The 14,161-nt window shown below is 38.3% G+C and overlaps 2 protein-coding genes across 2 annotated transcripts; both read right to left on the bottom strand.

Annotated features, from left to right (window-relative positions):
* Window positions 1-76: 76 nt before the first annotated feature.
* LOC149053754 (uncharacterized) lies at window positions 77-3,380 on the bottom strand. Its single transcript, XM_089211222.1, has 4 exons — window positions 3,129-3,380; window positions 2,174-2,418; window positions 1,546-1,660; window positions 77-702 (listed from the first exon to the last, which is right to left on the bottom strand). The coding sequence occupies exons 1-4, from the start codon at window positions 3,283-3,285 to the stop codon at window positions 218-220; spliced, it is 1,002 nt and encodes a 333-aa protein (XP_089067348.1). The 5' UTR covers window positions 3,286-3,380; the 3' UTR covers window positions 77-217.
* A 526-nt stretch (window positions 3,381-3,906) lies between these two features.
* LOC149053753 (uncharacterized) lies at window positions 3,907-7,914 on the bottom strand. Its single transcript, XM_089211478.1, has 3 exons — window positions 7,609-7,914; window positions 7,193-7,307; window positions 3,907-5,380 (listed from the first exon to the last, which is right to left on the bottom strand). The coding sequence occupies exons 1-3, from the start codon at window positions 7,750-7,752 to the stop codon at window positions 5,088-5,090; spliced, it is 552 nt and encodes a 183-aa protein (XP_089067604.1). The 5' UTR covers window positions 7,753-7,914; the 3' UTR covers window positions 3,907-5,087.
* Between the last annotated feature and the right edge of the window lie 6,247 nt (window positions 7,915-14,161).

Here is a 14,161-nt window from a genome sequence, read left to right as displayed (position 1 = left end):
AACAAACGAAATTAAACCGCAAAAATTGCATCCATCTGCAGGAATATATATTTGAGAGAAAGGGCTTTAGGATGTATCTTTCCTCCTATTTGACAGGAAACAGTGACAACTAACAACAAGTTAACAACGTGGTGTGCCTTCAAATACCCTTGAAGACAATATTGTAAAGGAGCCTCCCCTCCCCCTCCTGCCTTAGTGGAAAATCGCACCTGCCCCCTTAGTCACAAATCTCCTCAAACTGATCGAAATTGATGTGTCCCCATCCTCCAGAATAGCCATCAACCAAACGTAGCTGTGCCTCTTTATTTTTGTAACTTGTCACGTTCCAGGTTTCTTCGTACATCATCTCTAAACATCTCCCAGTCGCTTGGAGGACCACAGTTCCTTCTACCAAAAGCTCGGCCCTTATTTGGTTTTCATGACAACTTCCTCCAATCAAAAATTTGAAAGCATTTCTGGTGATGACGAAACTGGGTGACGTCAGTGTACCTTGGGGACCATCGCCTTGACGTCCACCGGCAGGATGAGAGGGACTGGGACGACTCTCGTAAGTGCCTATCCACCAGTTCCCTTTGTGTAGAGAATACCACATACTACGTCTGGCATGCGGGTTGTCCCCGTATGTAGGCTGATTATTGAAGGCCGTACCAGTAATATTCCAGCCTGACAAACCATTTTCGAAGTCAAACAGAACGCACGGTCCTTGTAAGAATAACAAAAATAATCCACATGGGTCTTGAAAGGTTAACACGGGACTAATTATTTATCGCCGAGGCAGGGCATTTGGAGGAGTTTGAGGTGAACACAGGGGGGTTTCAGAGGATTAGTTGTCGCCACCAAAGTATAAAGGGGTCTATAGGAATTTGGCTGTCAATTAACTGCCATATGAGCGGAGATCAGGTAAATGTTATTGTGACTCAACCAAAACACTCCAACCCCCCTCCCTGTTATAAATAACGATCAGTCCCTGACAAATTAAAAATTTATCACAAGGGAGGTTCAACAGAATAGACAAAAAGAGATTGGATCCCTGCCTACTAGTTTTGTTATGAAATAAATTCATGTCAAGTTAACATTAGACTAAAATCTGGCCTCTTGAAGGAAGTTTTCGAACGTTTCATGAAGCTGGCGTAATGCTGGAATAGTATGATCGAGGAAAAAGGACACTGCTTGAGATGTCCACGTGAGATGAATTCGCCACACAGGATTTTTTACCGATAGATTCTCGTAAGATTTCTGACTTGAGAAGGCCCTGCTCAAGAGCTAGCAAAATTGTATAAAAACTTAAATACTATGCCCGGAAAACTCTGTGCTACTGTTTTTCATTTGTGATTACTGTTCATAGCTTCCCTAAAACGTCTGCCTTATTATTCGGGCTGTTTCCCCTGAACTTAGTGCGATTGTTATTGGCTCATTATTGATCACGTTACCTCGCAATAATCCGTGTCATCCAACCAAAGATCATCGGACCACCCCAGTTAAAAATGTTTTCGCTTTTGCACTTTTCCAGAAAAGAACAGTTACAGACCTTAACCCCATTCTTACCATTCTCGCAAAGTTTTCCTCCAAAACCACTCGGGCATAAGCAGCGGAATGTTTTCTCCGTAAATCCATTTTGACAAGTTCCATTGTTTAAACAAGGAGCTGAATCACAGGCATTCTTCAGAGAAAAAGACAAGTGATGGTGAAGACATTGTAAAGTTTTACTGTATTATTCCATCCTACTGAAGGAAAAAGTTGACAACTATTCAGCAGCCGTCATTATTTATCGCCTGGGGGGGGGGGGGGGGGGAGGGGTGTGCCCTAAACAAAATTACACTTTATGTATCGTGCACTCAAACGTCCTAAAAAGTCATCGTTCTTCGACCAATCAATTATTCTACAGTCCCTGCTTTGTACTTGGTTTGCGACGACTGATCCCCCCTCCAGTCCCCCCTGAAAACCATGTTTCCCCCAAATCCTCAAACCCCCCCTTCCCCCATGGCGATAAATAATGATTATCCCTAAAGAGACAAAAAGTTTTATCATAATCCTCCCACTGAATGAAAAAGCTTCAAACTAAATGCAAAATTCCACACAATTGTGAAACTATGAGGGCATGTTGATACAATATCACAAACTCGGTAAAACATATATCCACAGAGGCTTTCTAAAATTTGGAATGTTTTCTAACCTCAGATCCTCGATAGACAAAATTCTCTTTCATCTTAAGGTGTGTTTTGTCTGTAGAGTTGCTCAGTTCGCATATGTTTTCGGTAACAGAGTCATTCGTTCCAAAGTTGCATGAGACGCATGCGTCGTTCAAGTAACATTGCATGCGGCAAATGAACTCGTCTGGTACATTCAGCGTGGTTATTATGTGACCGTCCAAGGCTTGTCCGTCCACGTGATCAATCCATTTGATGACTCTACAATCATCTTGGTAAGGATAAAGACAGAAGGAAAAATCACGAAATATTTGGGATTTCTCTGCATAAAAGTAATGATCACCCCTTTAGAAATATTGACAATTGTTTTTTTTATTCTAAATCCAATTCCTTTATCATTCGGGGCAAACATACGGCTTGCCTTGAAGAAGGTCCTAAATTTGTCTTTTAGCTTTTTTTGTCGAAATTTTCTTCATGTGAAGAGAAAAGTTGTCGATAGTTAATTCAAAATCAACTAGAATCTTCATGCTTTCAGAAACGATTTCTACCAAAATCAGATCACAACTTCTATAATTTGCAGCTCAAATCTCTAAATTTAGAGAGAGCTACTTTCCAACGCTGACTCTACTCACTTGGACGAAAATGAATCCTAGCAGAATAAAATCTAGTTTCGGGATCAAACTTTATTCAACGTCACTGGGGCGGAGTTAACTTTTTCGGACAGGTGAAATTCTTGATTTATATAAAGAAAGAATGTAAATCGGACCGGAAAAAAGTTTGATTAGATTCTGTTCTTTTCTTAACCAGTAAACCATCGTTTTGATTTGGAATGAATAGACTTGCTTTTTTCTGAGTGGTGACAAATTTAAATTACTCATTTCTGTAATCGTAGCATAAAATTTTATACAAATCGACAAGAATACTTCTTAATTAAATTGTAGACTGAATATAAAGAAAACTAAAAAGATAAAGACTGCTTACGATTCGAAGATGAGCAAAATACCAACATCATATTTAGATTTCTTAGTAAAACAATCCAGTAAGAGATTCTGGGACGCATTTTACGCAGGGAGGACGCTTTAAGTTGGTCAACGTTAAACATTGAAGGTCGACATAGCAAGGTGATTGAAAATATCATGACATCATAAGAATAAGAACGAAATTGTTTGTGACTGGATGATTAAGTACAGCTCACCAGTTGTTTTTAGCTTTACAAAAGACAACGACAGTAATGAAGTTAATAACAAATATGATTGGTCGTCATTTGCTCGTTCTAAGCACTTATAAGACCATGTAAGCATTTTGCTTATGATCGATGTCGAAAGTAGCATCGAGAAAAGTCTAATTCAGTCTGTAATCATACAGCTGATTAACAAATTAGACTCCGGCTTCGCGGTTTTCAATAATGTTTTAAACAATTTGTTTGATTACAGACCAAATTGGACTCTCTAATAGAAAACATGAATCGAACTTGCTCTTAATACAAGGAGGCTCTTCGCATTAAGTGAAATTTGTGCAGGTCTACACGTCATTTCAATGTCATTTTAACGCCAGTCTGTATTAAAGAAATTGTTCGTTTGATTTGGGGATTCTCTTAGCCACGTAAAATAGAAGGAATTTGTTCAAAATATGGCAGATGTTACTCCCACGGTGTTTAGACAATAGCCAAAACTTTTGATATTCGTATAGCAACGTATTTTCGTCTCCACTCCCTTTTCAATTCACCTTTTGCTTTGCATGAAAGTTGCAGTCACATGCCAGGGTAAGTTACATTTAATGAAGCTTAGTTCCAGATGTAATAACTTAATTTTAAAATTTTTACCGACATGAACAATTTCTCCTTATTAACATGCACTTTGAATAATTTATGTTGTTTGTTGTGATAAAATGCGTTCTTTGAAAATTCAACCTTAAATTTATGCAAAATTTAAGATGAGAGTGATCATCATATGTTATGAAAACTACTTAAGCTGTAGTGAAAATGTAAGGCCTGAAAAAATTGTAGGTTCGCACCGGAGTTGAACCCATGACCTCTGCGATACCGTTGCAGTGCTCTACCAACTGAGCTAACAAATCAACTGGTTGATTGTTTGGTTTGTAATAAAACCGTTAGTGAGGTATGAACGACCTGCTTGTGGTAAATATAACCGGCCGGGCAATTACGATTATTGATCTCAGCAAAAAGCGAGATAATGGATCTTCAAATCAGAGTTGCATGAAATTCCAGTCATGGAGTATGTCGCGTTCAACTCACATTTTAATCAACTCTTGTACTTGGCCTTACACATAGACGACGCCATCATTTAAATTTAATGTCTTCTCGCCTGGAGAGTATCAGCTTAGACTCCCTTGGATTTTACCATATCATTTTCTGTTGGTAAACTGATACGCCTGTTGAATTTGCGTGACACTCGTGATCCGTAAAGCCAAACCACGAGGGTTTTCGCATAACAACATGGACGTTTTTCTTTAAAAGGAGCACAAAATTATTTAAAGAATAAAAACTCTCTGCAAATATTCCATTTTTGGACAGTGTGAAATGGGTATACCTGATAGTTTTTCTTAGTCATTTGTTACGGACGAAATCAATCAAATATCACAAGAACGTATACTGGGGGAGAGAGGGCTGGGAAACAATGGAAACTTTTCAAAAAGAAAAAACGTAAAATATCTCCAAATACCAAAACCTCTGTTCTATAGGACCCTCCCCTCCCTCTCGTACGTAAGAAGAAAATCACACCATCCCCCCTAGTCACAAATCTCCTACAACTGATCAAAGTTGATGTGTCCCCATCCTCCAGAATAGCCATCAACCAAACGTAACTGTGCCTCTTTATTTTTGTAACTTGTCACGTTCCAGGTTTCTTCGTAAATCATTTCTGAACATCTCCCAGTGGCTTGGAGGACCACAGTTCCTTCTACCAAAAGCTCGGCCCTCACTTAGTTTTCATTGCAACTTCCTCCAATCAAAAACTTGATAGCATTCTTGGTGATGACGAAACTGGGTGACGTCAGTGTACCTTGCGGACCATCGCCTTGACGTCCACCGGCAGGATGAGCGGGACTGGAACGATTCTCGTAGGTACCTATCCACCAGTCCCCTCTGTGTCTGGATGGCTGGCCCCTGTTTCTCGCTGTGGGATTATCCCCGTATGTAGGCTGATTATTGAAGGCCGTACCGGTAAGATTCCAGCCTGATAAACCATTTTCGAAGTTAAACAGAACGCACGGTCCTTTTAAGAACAAAAACAAACAACAAAGGTCTCACCACATCGTTCTTGATTGAAAGGTTAATAGTTTCTTACATAAATACATACATACATTTTATTGGATTTGTATTTACAGGTTTTCATGCGTCCACAGTTTACGTTAGCTTGAGTGCTATTCTGGGTGGGTCGAATGTTAGACGTAAAACTATTACGTAAGCGTTCACGAATTACTTATAATCTGTTAATTTTGTCAATAGAAAAAGTTTACTATTGCAGAATAAATAAACTTACAATATCATATAGGGATTAATAGTTAAAATTTTCCTAAGGACTAACTAAGGATATAAACATGTTGGCAGCCAAAAAAAAAACGCCAGAATTAGTTAAAACATTTTAGAAAAGCTTGACCTTTCGAATGATTTGTTGAGTGTCTATATGAGAGTCTTCTAAAGTGAGAATCACAAAGTTTTTTATTGCTTTTTGAATTAATGTTTTGAAAGATTTCTCAACTTTACGGGCATCTCATTTCAAACTTTTGTTTGAAATTCTGGAGAAAGAATATAGTCGAATTGATAGTTTGGAGCTTTGTTTATAAAAGTTGTTAGAAGCAGAAGATCGGGTATTATAAGATAGGATCTCAGAAATATCTTGGAAGAGTTCTTGAATGCTGCAAGGTGCATTTCTATGCCTGATGTCAAACATCAAATTAGCTGTAAGTTCATAGTGGGAGAACTGTAACAGTAAAACTCCGATATCAGTAAATAGAGGAATTGCATGCTGGTTGTGATCAGAAAAATAAATAAAACGGAGAAGTTTTTAGAGCTTGAGAAGCTGGCAAGGTATGATCTTCATGCTTGGCCCTAAGCTATCAGACCATAAGTTAGATATGGTGTAATATAAAACAAAAAAATGTTTGAGAGAGCACGCCTTGGCACAAAATATCGTAATTTAGAGACAAGTCCAACAGTTTGGTTAATTTTGATTGCTTCCTGATCAATATAGTGTTTCCAAGACAGATGGTTGTCGATTAGAATTCTTCGATATTTCACAAAGTCTTGGCATTCGAAGGCTATCCTCTTGTTAAGTTCATTTTCAAATATCATTATTTTGGGTTGGTAAGCTATGATAATTAATCATACAAGAGATTCAACAGAAGAGATTGGATCCCCATATACTTGCTTTGTTCTGAAGTAAATCTGGTCACTCGAGTAAGTTTTTCCACGTTACATGTGGCTGGCGTGATGCTGGAATAGTATGATCGCATGAGTCACCGCATGAGATGTCCACGTGAGCAAAATTTGCCACACAGGATTTTCTAGTCATAGATTGTCATGTAATTTCTGACTCAAGGTGACCTAGTTCAAGGGGAAAGTTTTCTGCAAGCGTGGAGACAACTCGGCTCTGAAAACTTTATGTCTCTGTCTTCTGTTAACTACCTTGTTACCCAGGCTGCTTTCTTTGAACTCAATGCGATTATCACCGGCTCATCATTGTTCACGTGACCTTGCAATAATCTAAGGGTCTCCCACCAGCGATACATTTCGGAAATAGGAACTTCAAATATTTTCCTAGAGGGATGCGTGCGTTTGACAGAATTTAATCAATATCACGTGATCAGAACGTGGTAGCAGCCGGTGGCTTTAGTCAGAAACAAAGTCATCTCACCAAAGACTATCAGAACACCTCAGTTAAAAATGTCTCCGCTTTTCTATTCTATCGAAAGAACAGTTGCAGACCTTTACGCTATTCCGTCCGAAAATGGCTGATGTTTTTTTTCTTCGACACCAGAAAAGAAGTATATATTACATTTACTTTGTTATTCCCCATATATCTTACCATTCTCGCATAACTCTCCTCCAAAACGACTGGGACATAAGCAGCGGAATATTTTCTCCGTAAGTCCATTCTGACAAGTTCCATTGTTTAAACAAGGAGCTGACTCACAAGCATTCTTCAGAGAAAAAGATAAGTGATAGCAAAGAAGTGAATTGTGTTATCGTAGTATTCGATCCCACTAAATGAAAAGAAACTAGCACGGCCACGTGATTTACCAAATTTCACGGCTTGATGGGTTATTATCATTGCTATTATTATTACAATTTCTGAAGAGTATGGAGCTTCGCTGCGCGCGCTGTTAACAGTTTGAAAAAATTCAGCACATAAAACAAAACTATTAAGATATCTTGTTACAATATTACAAACTAAAACATTAATAAAAACAAGACTTTCTATCATGATAAATATTTCCTAACCTCAGATCCTCGATACACAAACTTTTCTTTCATCTTAAGTAGTGTTTTGTCAGTGGAGTTGTTGAGTTCGCATACGTTGTCGGCAACAGTCTCATTTATTCCAAAGTTGTATGAAACGCATGAGTAGTTAAAGTAGCACTGCATGCGGCAAAAGAACTCGTCTGGTACATTCAGTGTGGTAATCACGTGGCCATACAAAGCTTGTTCTTCCACGTGATCTCTCCATTTGATGACCCTGCAATAATCTTGGTAAAGATTAAGACAGAAGTTAACATTAATAAATCGTCAGTGGTTTAGCGTATCTGTACTCTTATCAACAACGATACTCGTCATTACAACGGTCAAAATGTCGCGGATGTACTCGATTGTGCCTCGTGAGTCCGCCACAAATTTTGAAGACTGTGATGACGAATATTACGGTTGTCAATAAGAGTCCAGTCCACGCTAAAACAACTGTCGATTTGTTTTTTTACCACAATATGGACTTAAAAAAGAATGATTCCTTCAATGCGTGACCATTGCGTGACATGTTGACGCGAGAGCATCGTTATCTGAACTCTTATTGGCCAATCAGATTGTAAAGTTACGGCCAATTGTAAAATTACGAATTGTCTAAAATTACCCTGTGGACAAGTAACCACCGTTTGGTACTTTTAAAAAAGATTGTTTTTCTTCTTATCGATATCTTTAATTTATCCCACTAATAAAATGCTCCTTGTCTTGAAGTGTGGCTTAAATTTGTTTTTCAGTCTTTTTTTTTTTTTTTGTTAAAATTGGCCCTTATGGCTGATAAACTGATTGTTCTCAATCCATCCCGTAATAATTGGGGAAAGAATACATCTTGCCTTGAAGTAAGTCTTGAATTTTTTCTTTTTTGGGGGGGGGAGGGAAGGGCTGGGATTGGCCTCTGCAGCTAATAAACTGCTAACAGGAAACAATTCAAAAAAGATTTCGCTATGCAATTTCTTCGAGCGAAAACTAAATTGTCGATATAATTTCGAAGAAACTAGTTCCTTCGTGCTCTCAGAAACATCTCCCTTCTAAGAGGAAATGAGATCCGGAGCTAATATCTAATAAATATTGGTTATGTCTGCATTTTTCCCAACACTATGATGACAAAGAAGAATCAAAGCGGCCGCGCTAACTTAATCCCTGAATTAAAATCTCGAAGTTGTTGAACATCTCTATTGAACAAGCGAAAATGAGCACGAAAGTGAAAACTGTTTTCGTCTGGAGGAATCAATTGAACGGCAATTCAACAATGCCACTCCGAAGCAACAAGATTGTTAGTTGGAAGAACATAATGGAACTGGCATGGGCTGGAATCTAATGTCAGGTTCGTTAATTTGCAGCTCAAGTCGCTTACTCCAGAGAAAGTTATTTTCCAACCTCTGATTTTTGCTCACTTTTAATCGAAAGTGTATCCTACCGGAAAAAATCTAGATTTGGGATCAAACTTAATCAAACCTCATTAACTCTCTCATTCAGATGAAATGTTTGATTTACATAAAAAAGGCCGAGTGTAAATCGGACTGGAAAATTTTAATTGGGTTCCTTTTCCGTTCTTAGCCTGATAACTAACGTTTTGATTTGGAGTAATTAGAATAGTTTCTTCTGAGTGGTGCCAAAATTACTCTTCTCTATAATCGCAGCATTACAGCACACACAAGTCGGCATGTATACTTCCCAATTAAATGAATGAAAAAATTAAAATTTCTTACGGTTCGAAGATGTGCAAAACACTGACATCATGTTTAAATTTCCCATCAAAATCATCCAATAAGATATTCCGCATCGCATTTTTCGGGAGCAGGATGCAATATGCACCGAACTGGTCCAAGGAAAATTTACACAGTTGACACAAGAAGATGATTGAAAATATTATGACATAGCAAAAAAGAACTAGAGTATGCGACTGCATGATTGACTCCAGATCACCAGGTGCTATTAGACCGTCTACAAAAGACAACGAAACTAATGAAGCTAATAACAAAGTTCTAAAAAAGGATCGGCGGTCATTTGTCCGTTTTAGATACAAATAAGGCCGTCTATGCATTTTACTTGTAATTGACACCCGCATCTGATAGCAGAACCCGAGATCAGACTGATTAACAAATTAGATTCCTGCTTCGCGGTTGTCGATATTGCTTAGATTATTCGCATGATTTACACACTAAATTCGACTCCACTGGAACCATAATGTAAAAAACTTTCGGTGGAGCCTGCTTTAAACTAAAGAAGCTCTTGGCATAAAGTGAACTTTATTCATGTCTACAAGTCATATCAATGGCCAGAGGTAACTAACCCCGGTCAATATTAATGAATTTCTTCGTTTTTGGGGAGGATTTACTTAAACATACCAGCCAAAACTTTGACTATTGTAAGGAAACCGCGATCCTCTTCAACTCATACTCGCTTGCTTTGTATGAAAGCTGCAGTTACATGCCATAGAAAGTTATACTTCTTCAAGCTTACATTTATAGTATCTTATTTTTTCAAATTTCCACGGACATGAACAATTTCTCCTCATTAACATGCACTTTGAATAATTCATCATGTTTAATTACTGTGATAAAATGCGTTCTTTGAAATTTTAACCTTGAAAATATGCAAAATTTTCAGAGGAGGCAATTATCGTCTTATGGCGGCTTACACTACTTCGGGTACGCTGAAAATTTGATACACTCTGCAGCTTTAAATGATTAAATACGTCACTGAGGGTCGTTTGATCATCACGTGGTACAAGAAAAGATCAAACTCCAGTTTACGCTCGTTTTGGCCCAGTCTGCTGAAAAGGGACGGACGATAATCATCAAGTCAAGCAGTTTGGCTATTTGGCATTGTTTATCGAGCTCCAAAAAGGATGAAAACGTTAAAAAAATCTTAACTACTACGTAAGATAGAGAAAATTAAGAAAATTTCGTTAGAAATAAGGAAAAATTTTTATAACAAGTAATTTTTAAATTAAATCAAAGTTCAAGTCAACGAGTTTTGACTTTGAAAGAGAGAAGTACCAAATACTGACTATGAAGAAAAATAAATTCAGTTCTTTAACATACACTTTCTCAGCCCTAGGAAAGGGAATATCTTAAAAAGAAATTTGGGTGAACACATAAAGCAGGATTTTTCGAAAAAAAGGCCTCAATTTTCCTAACAATGAATTCAAGATCTAACCAGGATGAGGGAAAAAATCCCTAACAACTTGCTATGCTTCAAAGTACAGGGAAATCGTGAAATAGATTTAGATAAATGCGTAAAGCGGCTTCAATTGTTGGAAACTCCTCTGTGCGGTAAATTAAAAACTGGGCAGGATCAGGAGAAAAGCTCTTTACCACGTCTTATGCGATAAAAATATAAGAAGACATAGCTTCAAAAAATTTGGAATGGTGATCAAAACATTGTTTTTGAGATTCAATTTTTTAAGTGTAAAACATCTGTCCCATTTCTAACCTCCTTTTTAACAATAGAATGAAATAGATTTTCGTCGCATCTGAATGTCATTGTAGCCTTCGCTTAGCCCACGATCTGCTGATTAAGGACATAGTTATCCCACGCGCCAATATCATTTCCTTGCAATTGTTTTAAGCTTCCTTCTAGCCTCACCTTGCTCTCGGATGGCTCCGTTTGCGCACAAATTTTTACCACCTTGAAACAAAAAATTACATGCTCTCTTTTTTTTGCTTAATTAGAAGTGTTTTCCAAACTTGCATTGGTCATTTCTTTACTCTTCATTGACGGAAACAGCTCCTCCCTGGTGTAGAAGACAGAGAACACGTCACAGTAGAACACCGACTCAAACTTATTATTTTCATTATTTTCCAGGTTCTTTTCTCTTTTTCTTTTCTATTGTTGAACGTTAAGTGTGCCTTCTACACCAAGTAATAGCCACGGAAACACAGGAAATTACTCGGACGTTTTTTCTGTACTTTGGGAGCAGACTTCCTTACATCAAGTCTTGGGACTCGCTTTTCGAAAGTCCCGGTAACTTGACTGGCACGGAACCATATTTTAAAATCAAAATTTAAAGAATAGAAAAGCTGTTTGTGGCTCCCTAGCCAGTCCATTTTATTTCTTTAGCTGATAGTTTTTTTAGATCATTTTCAAAACTTTGAAACCCACACCTGGAATGAAAATTGGGACCTTCGAGAAACGGGGCCCTGGACCCGGCAACACGAAGTTTTCACCGTTTTATTTAATCAGAAGGTCTTACAAATAAAAGCTGAAAAAACTAAACCATTATTGACCAAACTATTATATCTTTTTATTTTTTATCAGAGGGCACGGTAAAAGATCAATGAAAATTTAAATGAGGCCCTGGGGATGAAGAGCTATTCGAAGATCAATCTCTGTTCGCTCTTTATAATAAAGTAAAATGAAAAATCTTTTAGGTGTGACTAAAAGTATATTTATACTTGCTTGAGAGAGGCCGGTACCCCTTGCAGGCGAATGCTTTGGAAAAAAAATTTACAAGACTTCAACGGCTCATACTATACATAAGCTTTGTTAACATATGTTTCTTAATCGTAATTTGGCCTCTCAGTTACGCTCATTGCGGTTCTCACAATGTTCGCTATCGAGGGTCTCTACCATCACGGAGAAGAATGACGTCTCTTGGCACCTGAGAAACGCCTGTAGTCTTTGTCAGGTAATTGCTTGGAAAATTTTATGGGATTCTCGGAAGCATCACAAGATTTTGATCTTACTTTTGATGAGTTACAGGGTTTATTTTCCTGCTTTGGCCGCTCAAGTTTTCTCTTTTTACCGAAAACTACAACCTCTACTGATGCAGTGGTTGTCATGCTCTTGAACGAATTTGGTCGATGTTCTACAAAGTTGCCGCCGCTTTTTTTCTCTAGGGCGGATTCTGACATGCATCTTGTAAACGTCATGAGATGTCTCTCCAAATGGCCATAATGTGCTGTTACGACAGCAAGTTCGCAAGACGCAGATCTTGGAAAGCGAGTAGGTTTGCATGTAGATTGAAACTCTGGTGAATTTTCCTTTAAAGCATATGAGCCTTTTAAGTTTGGCTTAACGAATCGCACGTTATTTATTTCTTGCTGGGCTGGTAAGGCCTAATTCAAACGTCGATCTTTACATGTACCGAACCTAATTGCAATTTGGGTCGACTCGAATAATTAAGAGCGGCAGTTGATTCAAACGTCGATCCGAATTTAGTCGATCCTAATTGCAAAACTGAACATAACTCCATTGTAGTCAGCGGTTAATGCCTACCAAAATGGCGGAAAAAAATGCGGGAAGCACAACTTGTGGAAATGAAGAGCTTGTTTTTCTTGCAAATGCGATTAAGGAGGGTAGAAAAAGGCGACTCAAGATGCAGTTAGCATTAAACAACCTTGCTGCTAGGAGAAGACGAGTTTTGAATTTGGCTTGCCTTCTATTATTGCTTATTTCCCAAAGGAACACCACAGTTCCTCGTCCAGTTCGTTCGTGTCGTCGACTGAAAAGAAATTCTGGCTGGTGGGAAAATGTTTGCAACAATTATCAATTTAAAAAAAGAGGAGCACGAGCCTTCCTCCTTTCCCGCCATATTGTTTGAATGGTTCGAAGGCTTGCGCGCATGGCACTTAAGCGAACTTTCTTGAATTGTGGGTAAAACATAACTATTTTAACGTATGTATAATGTATGCATTAAGTTCGGTACATGTAAAGTACGACGTATTAATCAATGCCGATCTTTTACCGTTCTATCCGACTAGCCGAGTCGGATAGAACGGCACTGTCGATCCGAATACAAATCTGCCGATCCTAATTGATTCAAACGTCGATCTTTACATGTACTTAATAGAAACGTTAGGTTCGGTACATGTAAAGATCGACGTTTGAACTAGGCCTAAAGCATTTCTTCGGAACAGTTTCTTCACACCATTCCTAACACGAGAATTTCTGTAGCAATACAGTAAAGGATTCGCCAGGGAATTCAACTGCTTAAGTAATTCCCACAGGAGGAAAGCTGAACTTGAACGCAGGATAGGGAAAGCTTCTCCTACCATGAACATTGCAATAGCAGGAAAAAATGACAGGCATAGGGATCCAGTTAAAATGGCAGATGTCTTGGCAAGCTTAGATTCAAGTTTTACCTTTAATAAATCAGTAACTCGGCTGATTTCGCTCACTTTGCGCCTTCGAAATCCAATTCAAACCATAGCATAAAAATAGACGATTGCTACAAGGGCAATTGTTCCAACGACGCACCAGATAATGTAGAGGGTTTGTGAGATCTTCTCAGCCAAGCCAAGAATTTCCATCAGGAGGGCTGGAATTGTTAAACATAAGGCTGCAAGCCAGACGGCTACCTTCATAATTTCAATGAGGCGTCTACTTACAATCGTCTTGTATTCAATCCATTTTACCACTGCAACATACCTTTCCCAGCTAATCACTGTCAGGTGAAACAAAGATGACATAGAAAAACAGTACATTGAGTAGACGTTAAGAATGTCCAATAAGCAAATCCGCTGAGACCAAACTTGCTTGACCATTAAGAAGCAAATTGCGACAGATAAGGGCATGTTCACTGTACCCACAAGGA

This window comes from Pocillopora damicornis, chromosome 1, assembly GCF_964200805.1.
Source record: "Pocillopora damicornis chromosome 1, jaPocDami1.2, whole genome shotgun sequence".
In the NCBI taxonomy this organism is placed as follows: domain Eukaryota; kingdom Metazoa; phylum Cnidaria; class Anthozoa; order Scleractinia; family Pocilloporidae; genus Pocillopora; species Pocillopora damicornis.
The sequence above is the reverse complement of the archived record's forward strand: the minus strand, read 5'-3'. Positions and strand labels throughout refer to the sequence as shown.